The 16,609-nt window shown below is 40.1% G+C and overlaps 1 protein-coding gene across 1 annotated transcript in view; it reads right to left on the bottom strand.

The window, feature by feature from the left end:
* Positions 1-16,609, bottom strand: part of ITGA4 (integrin subunit alpha 4) — an 86,529-nt gene that overhangs the window by 6,855 nt on the left and 63,065 nt on the right. Inside the window, exons 18-22 of the mRNA XM_007461223.1 lie at positions 5,755-5,905; positions 4,366-4,461; positions 3,053-3,132; positions 2,361-2,450; positions 542-632 (exon numbers count right to left, since the gene is read on the bottom strand). Of these exons, the coding sequence (XP_007461285.1) occupies positions 542-632; positions 2,361-2,450; positions 3,053-3,132; positions 4,366-4,461; positions 5,755-5,905 (508 nt within the window). The remainder of the gene's footprint in view (positions 1-541; positions 633-2,360; positions 2,451-3,052; positions 3,133-4,365; positions 4,462-5,754; positions 5,906-16,609) is intronic.

Genomic DNA, 16,609 nt, shown 5'->3' with positions numbered 1-16,609 from the left:
TTTCCTTTTTAAAAAGATTATTTAATAAATGATACATCACTTGTCATGGGTCATATACCAATGGCTTGAAAGGCTGACCAAGCAGACCTTAAATGGAGATGCGGAAGTAAAAGCTTCCTTTACTTAGTAAGGTTAGGACTTGTATGAAGCTTGGACCATGAAGAGGTTTCACTGATTTGCACCCAAAGATGCCTTTTCTTGACCTATTCTGATTTCTGCATGCATCTTTAGCAGATTCAGTTCCTCCCATAACTTTGCCTATTTCGGGCATTACCTCTGTTCCCAGGAGGTACTTACTGTAAGGAGAGGTAGGTAGTATAAGGAGATTGGGCTCAGTAACAGGGACAAGATGAATGGGAGAGAAGGCACAGGGGCCCACCAAGCAAGGGCATGAGCCCTGCTGCAGCTCCCTTCTCGCCCTCAGCCAGCTGAGGTGGCCCAAAGCTGAGGGACGCCACACATACATGACGTCCTCTGGAGCAATGCATCGGTAACATTCTTTCAGTTTGTTACAAATATCAGCACAATCAACTTTTCTTACGTGGAAAGTGAAGTTCATTTTCTCTGCCATACACATTTCAGGCTCATTTTCCTCCTTTGGTCCATACACAAACGAAGTTGGGTTTACAAACCTGCCAGAAATGAATTCAGATTTAAGTTAACTGTCTTATTTGATGAGGTATTAGAAACAGTCTTTCTCTCTAGTCTAAATATAGCATATCTCTTAAATATCCCTTAAATATGCCACAATTCAGACTACAGGTGCCTCTAAGTACCATGGAATACTTTTGGTTTCTTGTAAAGATAAGAATTTTAGTGAAAATGTAATGAAATTAGAAAGCCACGTGCTCTGACTGGGGTGATAATTTCTCTTCCCGCCAATATCCTTTGCTTGCCTTCCCAATACTGCCTGGCTCACTCTAGTGACCATTCCTTCTCTCTCAGCCCTCAAATGATTCATGCAAACTTGACGAATATGAGATAAATTCTTAGCTTTTCCCTAGGGCTCCAGTCTCCTCCTGTATTTCAATCTATCTGACATATTTTTGAGTTATTTCTTATCACGCCCAGTTCCTGCTGGCTTTTTGTAATGGACCCCAAGTCTGGGGAACAATTCAAACATCAAGAAGTAGGGCAAATTTTTGTTAGGATACAAGGTTGTCATTCCTTTACCTGAGATGAGACATATGCACCGGTCAGTAGTGAACTTTAAGAATATTTTTCTAGGAAAATCCCGACTCCCCAAGTTGCTCATATTTGGCAGCTAATATGAGGTAATATGTTAGAGACTCTTTTACAAAGGAAAGAAATGAGAAATATTCCAATGTTGTAGATTTAGGCAGCTTAATAGTTGCAGAGCATCCCTTGCTCAAAATGAGATGTGGATAATGGAAAAGCAGGAGGACACACTTAATAACAAAATCAAGGAGGCGAGGCGAGGTAAGCATTCAAACCCAGGAAACGTGCACTTGACTTCTCTTTGCTCCCCACTACTCGCCCTTGAATGGATTCCTTTTTCCTCCGCTGGTTTTATCTCACAAACTGGAGAATCAGTTCCATCAGTTTCGGACACTATTTTTATATAACTATATGCCACCTTTATGGGTGGTTAAAAATGACTAGGGATGCTTTATAGTTAGGGCAACTAGAAAAGCTCATCTATTTGTCCTGTGTCTCATATTGTCTACTGCTTTAAAAATGTGGTTTTAAACAAAGATTAGTAGGCTCAATAATTTCCAGTAAAATCATGAGAGGTTTTCATGATACTCCTTTAATTCTTTCTCTTCACATCTCCTTCCTGAGTCATAGGAGGGTCCATTCAAACAATTACTAAAATTGTGAGGAATCAGTGACTGCCGGGCTGTGGGTAAGGAACTCTGTAATCCATGGATATAAAGAGGGGACAAGGGAGCCGGCTCTCTTGTATCTCAATTCATTTGCCACGCAGGTAGATGCGGGGTCTTCCCAAGGGCGATTTGGCCAACCTTCCACTTCTCTGAACTTCACACTTGCCCTGGCCACTGAGCATGACCATACAAAGTGCACGCTGGCACTTTGGGGCCCTGGCCTGCACGGTGTGCTGCTGAATGGTTGGACGTGGCCTCCTCTTGGGCTTTTCCAGTAAGAAATCTCCTCCATTGGGGCATTAGTTTGAGGTGGTCTCAGTGATGACTACAGAGTGGGTTAAAATAACGAATACCTGAGCAACGGGCTGCGACACCGAGGTAATTGTTAAGAGACAGAAACAGCACATGATCTTTTCTTAAAAAACTTTAAATAGGCTTTTGACCAGTAGTTTAAGAAGCAACAGAATTCAAAATCAGCTCAGAATTTTACAGGAGTCCTCCATATCTACTCACCCATGAACAGTCAGCATGACTTCATACTTGAGAGGTACTGTTAAAGTCACTTTGTTACGCTTCACTTTGCCTGTTTCTCCTTCATTTTCACTACAGAAGCAAATAGAAAACACCCTCTTAGAATCCAGTCAGCACAAAACTTCTCTTCAGAGGGAACTAATTACGCCCCATGTATACCTAAGGTACTTGGAGGTTGGTTTAAAAAATGCTTTTTGAGGGCTTCCCTGGTGGTGCAGTGGTTGAGAGCCCGCCTGCCGATGCAGGGGACACGGGTTCGTGCCCCGGTCCGGGAGGATCCCACATGCCGCGGAGCGGCTGGGCCCGTGAGCCATGGCCGCTGAGCCTGCGCGTCCGGAGCCTGTGCTCCGCAACGGGAGAGGCCACAACAGTGAGAGGCCTGCGTACCACAAAAAAAAAAAAAAAAAATGCTTTTTGAGGAGCGGTAGTAAGAAATTTTTATGTCACAGTTGGCAGAAATTTGCTCTCATTATTTACACCGTTATTTGCTTCTATGCTATAAAACCCTATGTTAGAAGGGTTTTTTGTTTCACAGATCACATAAAGGAAGTTTTCTCCTGCAGACAATGGAACACAGCTCCATGGTTCCCCTAAGGTCACCCCCCCTTTTCTCCCCCCCCAAATTCAGGGGTTCATTTCCTTTAACACAATTGTTTTGTCATAATGAAATATACCAGGCAGCATGCACTGTGATGTTGAGATCCTCTTCTGCTCTGCTGAGTGAGCTGGCATCCAGAAGAAAGCTAATATCTGTCTGGAAAACACAGGGAACGCTCATTTTAAAAATAATCTAGGCACATATATACAATGGACTATTACTCAGGCATAAAAAGAAACGACATTGAGCTATTTATAATGAGGTGGATAGACCTAGAGTCTGTCATACAGAGTGAAATAAGTCAGAAAGAGAAAGACAAATACCGTATGCTAACACATATATATGGAATTTAAGAAAAAAAAAATGTCATGAAGAACCTAGGGGTAAGACAGGAATAAAGACACAGACCTACTAGAGAATGGACTTGAGGATATGGGGAGTGGGAAGGGTGAGCTGTGACAAAGCGAGAGAGAGGCATGGACATATATACACTACCAAACGTAAGGTAGATAGCTAGTGGGAAGCAGCCGCATAGCACAGGGAGATCAGCTCGGTGCTTTGTGACTGCCTGGAGGGGTGGGATAGGGAGGGTGGGAGGGAGGGAGGGAGACGCAAGAGGGAAGAGATATGGGAACATATGTATATGTATAACTGATTCACTTTGTTATGAAGCAGAAACTAACACACCATGGTAAAGCAATTATACTCCAATAAAGATGTAAAAAAAAATAAGATAAAAATAAATAAAAATAATCTAAAGTTTGTTTTTACAATCTGAATTTTAGTTTTTCTTATTATTTATGTTCTGTGAAATACAAATATGAAATGATGTCCTAGAAGCATAGGCTAACCCTCACTCAGAGAACTATGGGGAAGCTGTCAGGTCTGCGGCAATTTTAAAGCAGCAGCATTTCCACGAGTGACGTTCAGAGACAAAGCCTCCTCTGAATGTAAAGATAGGCAGGTCCAGACTGACAAAATTAGAGATGCTTTAACAACTTGAGTGGGCACTCTTGCCAGAAACACCTTTTAATAGAGCAGAGGTGACATGCCTGGCAGATAGGACCACCCGGGGTGGGGTCGGGGAGTGTTGGGGAAGGGTGAGGCTGGGCAGTGGAATTCTGATTGACACATTCACCTGGCCGTCCTGACACAAACAGGCGCCCCCTTCTTTTTCTTTCTTTTAAACAGTGAACATTGCCAAGAATATAAACACAGTCTCAAAGATCTCAAGCCCAGTTGGTTGGGTTTTATTTCATTTAGCTACTTACTCTTAGTAAATAATAAAAACGACAACAACAAATTATTTGTATGCAACACAAACATAGGGAAACAGAAAATATTTTATATTCATGTCAGTAACAAAAACTATAAATGCTAAATGCTTACCCTTGATAGATGATCTACATATATATAACCAACCCTGCAGTCAAGTTTTACTATGCCAGAGCTGTCTGTTACTTCGCAGTTTATTTGTTTCTCCTCCTAAAAGGAAAATGAAATAACTGGTTTAAGTAGGTAGGGAATGAGAAGTTCATAACATATGTTTAAGGATGGTTTTTGAAAAGAAAATCATCCCTGAAGACTTTACTTTCTTGGAAGACTATTTTCTGTTTACTTTGGGGATAAATCAATAGGAATATAAATACACTACATAAATATGTGTGTACAAGTATAGATTCATTCTAATATTCACATACATGCTCCACAGAATAATTCCTGGACTTGTAGCTTTCAACCATGTTTCTGTGTTCCCTAACTCAAGGTTCCTTGAAAAATCACGAAGCAAGGAATTCATAAGGTCTATATTTCATTGGCTGCCTTCTGTCTGGGTTGTGAGAATGTGATAAAGGTATTTAATTATAACTGTAATCACAATTTTATATATATGCAAGTATTCAGGAAAGTATACATTTATATACATCTCACAGATGCATATTTCCCTGAATATCTGAGTTTTCCCTCTTACCATTGCAAACAGGCTCCCAAAGCTCTAGAGGAAGTGGGTAGTAGATATTTATAAGAGGTCAAAGGCCTTTCTAAATGTCCTTAGTGTGAAGAAATGGTCTCTGGATAAGAGATGGGTAAATTTTCTAAGATGCAGAGGAGCCTTTCCAAGGAGAAAGTGACAGATTTTTCTCTTTCAAATTCAACATTATTAACACCTCACTGATGGATTTAAGTGCTCATGACTGAGGCACAGTGGTAGAAAGGAATAAAAAAAGGAAAAGGTCTCCAGATGCTCCGAACTCTTGCAGGAAAGGAGAAACTTGCCTACGATCTGGTTGACACCAGGATTTTGGAATCTGACGCTGGTTCTAGCATTTTGGAGGTTCTTTGGGATCGAGACAGTGTATGTGAACTTAAAATGCAGAGCAGTAACTCTGGGAGCCCAGCATGAAGGACCAATATGGCCCGTGTAGAGACCCCAACCATGAGGAGCACCATCACGGCACCAGACGAGGTTGTACCAGTGAGAAAAGCAATGACACCCAGGCAGCTTGCTTGGATAACTGGACAATCGCTTCTGTCTCATAGTAGCATTGGTAAGCAGGAAGCTGACTCTCTTGATCTCAGTCAGATCCCAAGGAACTTGCCATCTTGATTAGGGGCACAGAGGAAAAAAATTACTGGAAGCCCGAGTGGCAAGTCTGAATATTAAGACTCATACGCCTAATATTTATACCTCAAATGATAAAGTGATTTATATATTTACATTCTTTAAAAGTTAAGTAAAATATCATGTAGTATCATGCTACTGTAGTTTTCGATCCTTACCAGATCTAAAATCTTAATGAAGTAAAGACCAGTGGGTAGTCTGATATGCAGAGTTGTCTCATATGCATCATCTCCGGCATTAAATAAGGACACGTTCAACATTAATGTCTTCATACTTCCAACAGCAAGATAGGTTTTATTTTCATGTGGCCTAAAAATTAAGTACAATTTAGTGTTTTTTTGGAACTAAAAATCCCATCTCTTCATTTATGTATCCTGAACATAAAATACTAATTTGGAAGCACAACCATAGGAGATGACCCCATGCAAGTAGATGTAAATCCATTTTAAAAAGAACTCAGTTTCCCAGGTTTCAGATAAATTCAGTTAGTTATTACACAGGAAAAGTTTTATAATTTAGTTATAATTAAACTAGTCTGCTTTCTGTTTTTCTGTTTAACTTCTTGCTTCTATTATTTTAGCATATTTTTCTCATTATTTCAAAATATTTTCCTAAAAGATTTTTTTTTTCTTTCTTCATTCTTTTTTTTTTTTTTAATAATACACAATGTATTTATTTATTTATTTATTTATGGCTGTGTTGGGTCTTCATTTCTGTGCATGGGCTTTCTCTAGTTGTGGCAAGTGGGGGTCACTCTTCATCGCGGTGCGCAGGCCTCTCACTATCGCGGCCTCTGTTGTTGCGGAGCACAGGCTCCAGACGCGCAGGCTCAGTAATTGTGGCTCACGGGCCCAGTTGCTCCATGGCATGTGGGATCTTCCCAGACCAGGGCTCGAACCTGTGTCGTCTGCATTGGCAGGCAGATTCTCAACCACTGTGCCACCAGGGAAGCCCTCTTTCTTCATTCTTGAGTAGACATTGAACTAGCTGCTGCCAAAGCCAAAGGAGAATAGACTATTTCCACCAAAATAGGGGATGCTTTGGTGGAAGTGAGCATGGCATGGGAAAGGACTGCTATGGCCAGCATGTGGGTGCCTCTAAAATCTGTTGAATTAGAATTAATTTCTTAAGGCAGGCTGATCACCTCTACCAATAACTAGACAAAATTAAAAATAGAACTGCAGAAGTGTTTCACCATCTTGTGAACTGGAAAGGGAACACTGCTGCAAATCCAAACACATAAGTGAGTTCAAGTTCTGGCTCTGGCCCCCGTTCTTCTGGGGGAGAGGTCATTTAGCATTTTAAAGACTCAGTCACCCCATCTGTAATAATAACTACTGTTCAGTGAAGATATGACTCATGCACATTGCATGAAACCCCAAGGAACCTGAGGTTTAAGAAATGTATTCAAGGTACCACAGCTAGAATGTTCTAAAGTCTCAAGGCAACCCATTCCCTTTACTGATTAGATGGTTAGAAGAGCTCAGAACCTGCTACAGAATGTCATGATTCTGTAAGCTGTCCTCAAAAACAGACACTCTTAGATATCAAAGTATTTAAATTATTTAAATTAAAAAAAAAATTAGTTCAACCAGAGAAGAATATGACCCAAAGCAAAATATCAGACGAGGATAATCATAACAATAAGAAAGATATTCACCTAGCAACTAGAGCTTAGAAAACGTTTCTTCAATAATGCTTACATTGTATCATTCTAATCAACATCTGTATTTGTGTTTGAATAAACTATTTATGGAAATGTTAAACACACAGTAGGCATTTAGTAGTTATTTGTGAGTTGATTTAAGACAGAATGTTTAAGGACAGAGTTAAAGAACAAGTTTCAAGATTGATGCTTTTAAGCATTACTTGAAGATGAAGAATGATTTTAATTGAAAGCCCCTGTATAATAATCGTTACATCTATTACTCCCACATACAAAAATAGTATAACAAATTTCCAGCTTTGTAGAGCTTATAAAGGGCAGATTTATAAACAGATGTAAACAGATATTAGAAATACTTGAAAAGAGTTATGAATGAAGGGCTCTGGGACCAGGGCGGGGACCCATTTCGCCTGGGGGTAGCAAAGGCATGTTGCTTCTTGCTTTTGTACTATTCTAGTTATTTAGGTTGAGCTGAATGAAGATTAAAATTTCTTTTCTTAAATAAAGAAGGTCTGAAAATTTCATGATTGAACTGGCATTCACTTAGATTATACTCTTAATTGATTTGTCAAGTCCTCTTCCAATTTTCACACTACTGGGGGCGGGTGGTGGTCACTTTGCAGAAAGCAAACTTGATAATGTCACGTGTCTGCTTCCTTTCCTCCAGTGCTTTCAAGATAGAGTTCTGATTAGTGCAGCAGATGCAGCCTGAAAGAGCTGGTGGTGCCTTACTTTCCACTGCACAGCCCATTCCTTCCCTTTAGCCATGCTCACCTACAAACAGGGGTCCAAACACCTTTGTTTTGTGTCCTACTTCAAGCCATCCCTCTGCCTTCAACCTCTTCCCTCTTCATGTTATCTGGTTAACTTATACTTGTTCTTCAAGACTCAGCTTGAGTGTCAATGTTGAGTCCTCAGAAGTTCTTCCAGTTGATACTTATTGCTAAGCCCCTTCACCCAGCATTGCATCCTCCCTAACAGAAGTAGCTTCCCTCTCTGCCACTTTCCCACACACTGGGCAACCCTCTAATGCAATATGTTCACACTGTCTGGCTTTTCTCACCACTAGAATAAGTTCTCTTGGAGAAAAGGTGCCGGGTCATGAATATCACTGTTTTCTCAGAGGCTAGCAACACAGTGTTCAAAATATATGTGTGGGATGTAAGTGTATCAAACATTAAAAAGGGCTGAATAACACTAAAAAAAAGTCTGAAAGATTGAGGAAATTACTGGATAAGGGACTGTTAAGAGTTCATGAACTCATTATACATTCTATGAAATTAGAGCCATGCTTATCTGTTCTGTGACGGTATGCAAATTCCAAATGTTTCATTAAGATAAAGTAAACATCTACTACTACCACGTTCATGTGATCTATACCCCGCCCATATAACCTAATGTTTTAGTGGCAATACAACTATTGAGTTGACCAATAAATTAATGGCAACATGGATACTGTTTGAGTTTGAATTTGGGAAGCAAATTGTTATGAACCTCAGAATATCCAAACAAAATTATTATAATTTTGAACACTTCCCCCCACTTTGATACCTCTAATAATGTATCTATGAGAAACTGGACATTTCACTTAATACCTAAAAGTTCTTCCCTTCTTATCCTAATTGTTTTTCACTTTAAACCTTCTTATCAAGGTAGGACATACATATAGAAAAACGCGCACAACCTAAGTGTAGAGCTCAGCAAATTTTTATAAACTGAATACATGTGTGAAACCAGCACCCAGATCAAGAAAAACATATTGCCAGCACCAAAGAAATACCCTTGTGCCCCCTTCCAATTCTTGCCCCTACCCACTATCTTGCTTTTACTAGTATAGACTGGCTTTGCCCAGTTTTTTATTTCATATAAATGGAATCACTGAGTATGTAATCTTGGAGTATCCAACATTCTTTACTCAAAATTTTGTTTTTAAGTTTAATCTATATTGATGCATGGAGTTGTAAATCATTTCTTCTCATTGGTGTGTATACTAATTTTTGTAAATATGCCACATTTTATTTATCCTTTCAACTATCATTGGGAATTTTGGCAATTACAGTTTGGAGCCTTTATAGTTTTTCAGTAAACATACATACATAATTCTGTTGTATCAGTCAGTCTGTCTATCTATGAGCAGGCCCTTATGGTTTATTAACCCAGGACTAATTCCTGAAAAAAACCCTCTAAATCTGGCTAATTTTGGCAACCAGCTTAAATTTTACTAACAAATTACATTTTACATTTACAAATTACATTTTACTAACAAATTACATTACATTACTATAAGGAACTATATTTAAATAATAAAAAATAAAAATGTCCTACAGGATTATCATAGAAAAGAAAGCATACCAGAGAGTAGGGGTTCAAAAACTGCTGCCTGAAGGCCAAATTGGGACTGCTGCCTGGTCTTGTAAATAAAGGTTTATTGGAACACAGCCATGCTCTTTTGTCTGTGGCCACTTTTGCACTATGACAGCGGAGTTGAGCAGTTGCGACATCTCTGTCCCACAAAGCCTAAAATATTTACAGTCTGTCCCTTCAAGTAAAAAGTTTGCTGGCTCTGCCATTGGGCAATCTGACTGAGGAGCATAATTAGTTTCAAAATAAGCATACCACATCATATTACTATATTTAAAACCTGTATTATTCTGACAATAACAGAAGCTTCATTATTTCAGATGGCACCCGATGCTGCCTTAGAGGAAACGACCCCCCAGACCTCATAATTCCTTGTCTGGTACTAAAGACACTGAGGAGAAAGGAATGAAGAAAATGTCCCTATGTATAGCATTTCTAGCTCTGATCCCTGGCTTTGAGAAGCTGGATATTTCTGGAAGGATGTATAATAAGTAACAAGGCAGTAACTCGTCTGAATCATGGCTATCATTTCAGGGTGGAAGAATCTGACTCAGTCTTAATGGGCTATTCCTCCCAGTGTTCGAGAGGATGGCTGTGACTGACTCATTTTTGTGTTGTAAACCTTTGTGTTACACAAGCACGCATCTGCTTGGTGGCCCTGTGATAAAGGGCAGAGTGAAGACGTGCGGGAACATGGCTGTCCCACATCCCCTCTACTTCTCTAGAACCATGTTACAACTAAAGGAAACTAAGAGGTTCTAAAAGTAAACTTCAGCTTGACATTAAAGTTTAATTAAGACTTGCAGAAGAGCTGCCTATAAATAGACATTTATAAAATATTCTGGCTTGTAACCAAAGCATTAGTCACTGAACACCTTTGGGAAAGAAGTTGGCACTTAGACAAGCAACAGAAGGTGAAAGCACTGCATAAACAGCTAGGTTCCAAGACAACAGCAAATGAAAGAGAAACACAGTATTCACATTTCAACATCGAGGCTGCTGGTCTATTTTCCATTTTTAAGCAATTTTGCCACATTACCATAATTACAATTCTACTCTTTATGTGTGTGTGTGTATATATACATATGTATACATCTTACTGTATCTTGATTCATTAACAAGGTGCTGTCAGAAAGATACCCACTAGCTTTTTACATGAGACATAATAAAGGACCAGGTGCACATCTGGAAGTGTGACAAGGCCGAACCAGAGCTTTCCCCGGGAATCGCAGTTCATTCTTTATTAAAACATGCATAATGCAGACTTGAAATTTACAAAGCAGCCTAGAATCCATGTAATTTAAACAAATCAAGACACTGTGTACATACAGAATCATAACTTAATAAGTGAAAGGAAAAACAGAAAAATGATGTATTTCAGCACCAGGCTCTATGTTTTTCCTGAATGAACGCTACTGTTCTATTTTGTGAGAAATGCTCCCTAAGTCTTCATATAATTAATGCATTTTGCCTTGATAAGATGAATGACTGCTTCATAGCTAACATGTTTTTAATCAAGATGCTAAAACAAAATATAACAGAAATTGATATGTACCCAGGTCAAGGTAATACGAGGCATTTATTTGACAAAAAAATTAGCCTGCGGCAAAGTGGCCTCAGGCCCAAATAAAATTTTGTCCTCTTTTTTTCTTTATTACTGACTTCGGGGAAAAAAATAAAATAGTGGAAAATTCTCATCTACTGGGCAATATCGGATACCTGACATTTAAGAAGATTTTACTGAATAGACAAATTCACTAAGATCCCAAGGAGAATAGCAGAAGAACATGGATTGGAAGATAGAACTAGGAATTAGAATGTTTAGTGTATGAAGCATACGATTCCTCTTCCGCAAACTCTGTGACATCAGTGAGGCATATATTCCTACTATCTGCATTTTAAAAATGGACAGTTTTGTTACACTCACTCTTTTTGGGGTAACAGCACGGTGCGGTTACACACCGCTCACTGTCTACCCAACAGTGAGTTCCCTTCTTAGCTGCTAACAGAACCCTGGATTAGCCAGGCAGTCGGCAGTATCCCCTTGATACTGCAGAAGCTAAGCCCCCACCTCAGCTTTAGGGAGTGATTGATCTACTATGATCGTGACGACTCCATCCTCTTTCAACCAGGATAGATTCGGGGGCAGCATGCGACACCACTCTGGTTAATCAGAATAAGGCATCTGCTCAGACACTTCCCTTCCTTGAAAGGCAGCCTCAAGAGGACACAGAATTTTGCTCCTGCCCCTTTCTGTTTACTGGGAACCTTGGTGCCCCAGCAGCCACAAGGGAAAAGCCAAGAGAACTGGAAAGATAACCATGAACCATGAAGGCCCAGATTTTGGTAGCTTCTCACTAAACCTGCAACCACCTTCGCCAGACTGCTTATTATGCAAAATAATTAAAACACCTTTGTTTAAGTTACTATTAGTCCCGTACTCTGTTACTCACAGTTAAAAGCATTCCTCACTGATATGAAAGCACTTCTGTTCAGGAAAAGCCTCCATCACTTACCCTGGAAGCATGACGGAGGCACAGAAAGTAGTGTCATTTAGATCAGTCATCTCTGTGAAAGACTCGATTTTAAATTACCTAGGTGATGGTTAATACCTGCTGTTCTATTTGTAATCTTTTAGATAAAGTCATATTAGTTCATTTTCATTTCGCACTGTAAGTCCATTTCAACGTGGTTTACTGTCCTGAGAATTTAGAGATTCAGGAGGAAGCCTCAACTTAACGAAAACATGAGATGGAGTGCATCAACACTATTTAGTTTGCTGTCGGCAGTCTATTAGTGCAGTCATCAGAAACTCATCATACCTGAAGCAGGTATGTAGCTCTGAGACACAGAAATACCATTAGTGCCAGCGGAGTTACAGTCGGGAGAAGGCATAGAACATATGGTTGCAATTTGCCTACCACGACCGAGAAGGCAGAGAGGACTCCTTTGAGGGAGAGGCAGATTGTTCTCTGAGAGAGTATCACTTATTAAAATGCAAAGTAGTTTGTCAGAACCCTTCACCTGTGGGCCTAAAAATTAATTCAAAGGGTTTTCATTTGAAAACTCTTCAAATAAGTTATTTACGTAATGGAAATAGCCTGTAATCTTCCTAACTGATGCAAAACATGTGGGGCTTATATTTTACACTGGCCTTTAGGCCACTACAAACTTCACAGAACTGAAAACAACTGACCCAGGCACAGTCAGCAGCTATCTCGGGACATAAAGAAACAATAAACTCTGGACAAATAACCAGTACACGTGCAGAAAATGTTTAGAATTCACTGGCAATATTTAATTCTTTTATCCAAATGAAAACATTTTTATCGTGGTCTATAACTATTCCAACCATAATTTATCAAAAATAACAACTTTTCTCAAATCTTCATATGTACCAGGCTTTGTGCTATGCAATGCACTGGCCTGCATTATTGCATTTTATTTTTAAAACAATCTTACAGAGTACTATTTCACCTTCTTGCCAATGAGGAAGGGAGTTTACAGAGGTTGAAAGGCTTCTCCGAAAAGGTCATTCAGCTAGTAAATGGTAGATAGACTTGAACCAGGTTAGCCTGACCTCAAATCTAAACTCTAAACCACCACAACACTGGTTCTCAGATTTCAGCTTGATAAGAACCACTGAGAACCTTCTTTTTTTTTTTTGGTGGTACTCGGGCCTCTCACTGCCGTGGCCTCTCCCGTTGCGGAGCACAGGCTCAGGACGCGCAGGCTCAGCGGCCATGGCTCACGGGCCCAGCCGCTCCGCGGCACGTGGGATCTTCCCGGACCGGGGCACGAACCCGTGTCCCCTGCATCAGCAGGCGGACTCTCAACCACTGCGCCACCAGGGAAGCCCTGACAGCCTTCTTAATAATGAACATCTCTGGCCTGGTCCCCATGGATTCTGATTTGGAATGGTCAGGGGCCTAGGAGCCTGCATTTCTACCAAGCATCCCAGGTGATTCTCATGAAGGTGACTCAAAGACCACACCTTGAGAAAAACTGCCTTACCTTCTGTTGGCTGCCATATAAAATCATAATGGACTTGATATTTCGACTACAGGAAACATTATCACTTCAAATTAAAAATGCAATGTAGGTAATGTAATTTCTCATGAGAGATACGTAATAAAGAAAAACTGATAATTCAATTACATTAATGATTTAATACCTTAATTCAGTAAAATATTATTTTCATTCTTCAGGAAATAAGCATTCTCAGTAATATTTCCATATAAATTTCAACATCTCATTTTTTTCACAGGCCAGAGGGACAGCAGTAAAAGATTGACAAGGTAACCATGGAAGTGTCTGATTTGAGAAGATGAAAACACCACTTATTTGTAGCTTAGGTAATCTTTCCCACACAAAATACTTCTTCTTATCAAAGGCCCATGAGAGCAAAAGCACCAGGAAGACTAAGCATTTTAGAAAGAAAATAAATATGTGAATGGGAAGGTTATAAATTATTCATCTAATAATTCAACAAAGGCACCACAATTACATGCTGGATTACAAAGCAGTTAGCGGTTGCTGTTTTTGGCCTATCTAAGCAGCCAATCTGGATAATTTAAGTATAAAGTCCAATTATCTATCAAATAGGTTAGGGCTTCTTGGCCCTCAACTGTGGATGCTCAAGGCTATCCTGGCATTGCCTAGGTGAAAAGAATTAATTTATTCTCTGCCATATGTGATCCCACCCCAGCAGGGTACTCAGTGCTGTTTGTCAACCTTTTTACTCATTCCTGGTTGATTCCCTATCCCATTTATCGTAACAGCTATTTTGAATCTTTTCCCATTCCCTTCACAAGGTCCCAAACCCAACCTCAGAGCCCTCACCTTCCATATACAAACTCATTTTTTATTCTGGCCATCCATTAGTTCTCTATATTTCCCTCCCTTCCACATTAAAATTTCTTAATCAATGTCAGCATTTATTCATAGCTTCTTAGCTCAAGATAAGGGGAATCTTAACTTCTTTCTAAGGCTAACCCTTCTACCTGAGTCTGATCCCAGGTACATGCTGTTTCCTTTAGGACCCTGTTCCATCCTCAGCAAACATCCACTTGTCACCTACAGTGTTCCAGGCACTGTGTTACATACTGGGAATGCAAAGATGAAAAGACGGGAACCCACCTTAAAGCAGTGTACAGAATAGTGTGGAGACAGACAACAATAGTTCTGAACACAGGTGCAATGGGACCAGGGCCACAGCAGGACCAGGTTTATGTAGCTGGAGACCAAGTGGGGGGTGGGGGGGCTTTACCTAGAAAACAGCTGAGATTTGTAAGATAAATAAGCATTAATCAGATAGATAAGTCAAAGTGAAAAGATACAGAGGCTCAGGAGAGCATGGCACGGCCCTACAACTATTCTGCAATCAATGGAAAAAAGTCCTGTGGAATTGCTGAGGAAGTGCACTAAGGACTTTAGATGTTAATGAGCTACTGAAGCCTTGCTATCAAAAGTGTAAGTTAGAAAGGTCACTCTGGAAACATCTTGGTAGAGGAATTTGAATAATGTAAAATCAGAGGCCAGTAGCCCAGACAGTGGTAAAGCTCAGCGATTCAGGTAGGATATTGAGTGCCTGATTTGGAGCAACAGTAGTAGAGATGGAGAAGTATGATGGATAAAAAACACATCTGGGTGGTAGTATTATAGGACTTGGTAATTTATTTGATGTCAGGGATAAGAGAGAGAAAAGAATGCAGGTTGAGCTCCAGGTTGTTGGCTTTGGTAACTAACTAATGGTTGTGTCACTGGTGGATAGTGACTGGGCACCCAAGACTGTATGTCTGATAGCCAGCTGGATGGGTGGGTGTGGAACTCAGAGACACTGATTTGGGCATCAGCAGTGGAGGCAGACCAGGTGAGGTTATGGTTGTGGGCAAGATTATCCAGGGAAAATATGGGAGCGTGAGAAGGAGTGAGAGAGGGCTATTAAGGGAGCCAAAAGAGGCAAATTCAGTGGTCCTCCAAACACAAGTGAGAAGGAGGGGCTAGAGAAGTAAAAGGAGATTGGGAGTAGTATGGCATCCGGGAAATTAAAGCAAAAGACATTGACAAAAAGGAAATGAACAGCTGTCAAATTCTTCACAGGACAGTTCAAGTAATATCTGAAGTGTCCCCTGGATTTAAGCAGACTATTTCTTTGTTCAATTTATTCTTTTCCCTGCCTTTGATCCTCACACTTGTTTACATCTTCCCATAATTAAATAACATTTGATAAATACATAAAAATTCAGTTGAACCTACTTGTTCCTAATAAATTCTCCTTCCGTTAATCACTGATGCTGCCATTTAGCTATGACTGCACAGAAATTTCTGTTAAAATTTGCCAGCGACATCCTTTTTCTCCCCCCACCAGTCACATTTTAAGTGCCAACTTCCATGACCTTTCCTCAGTCATTATGCTCTCTGATTGCTACAAAATCACAGTATTAGGTCCCTCTTTTAACATTCTCCATTGGCTATTTCACCGTGGAGGTGGTTTTTCTCTTAGTTCGATGAAGATACTTTTTCAGTCTCCTGGAGTTAAGTCCTTATTCTTTTTAAGCTCTTTACATAAAATTTACCCACCCCTCTCAAGATTTGATCCTTAGTTCTTGGTGAAATTCACATTCCCATCGCAGGCATTCTCATAACTAATGTGAAGAGGACCTCCAAACATAATCCTGAACTAGACTGTCCACTGCAGAGCTACATATAGAAGTCTCATCAAATTCAACACACCCCAATTTAAACCTGCTTCCTCTATATCCCTACCTCCCCCAAACAGTCTCCCACATTCCTGCCCTGTCAGTGATGCCTCCTTGCCCCCTTTCACTTTCCATACACAACCAGCTCTTAACCTGAGGTGTGGATTCTCTCTCTCTGGTCCTCATTTTCACATCCTCCCTCTGACATGCAGAACGATTTCAACAGAGGGGATATAGACATGATACAGAATTACAATGGTTTATTTCCCAACATAAATAATGACA

This window comes from Lipotes vexillifer, unplaced genomic scaffold (assembly GCF_000442215.2).
Source record: "Lipotes vexillifer unplaced genomic scaffold, Lipotes_vexillifer_v1.1 scaffold57, whole genome shotgun sequence".
NCBI lineage: Eukaryota > Metazoa > Chordata > Mammalia > Artiodactyla > Lipotidae > Lipotes > Lipotes vexillifer.
The sequence above is the reverse complement of the archived record's forward strand: the minus strand, read 5'-3'. Positions and strand labels throughout refer to the sequence as shown.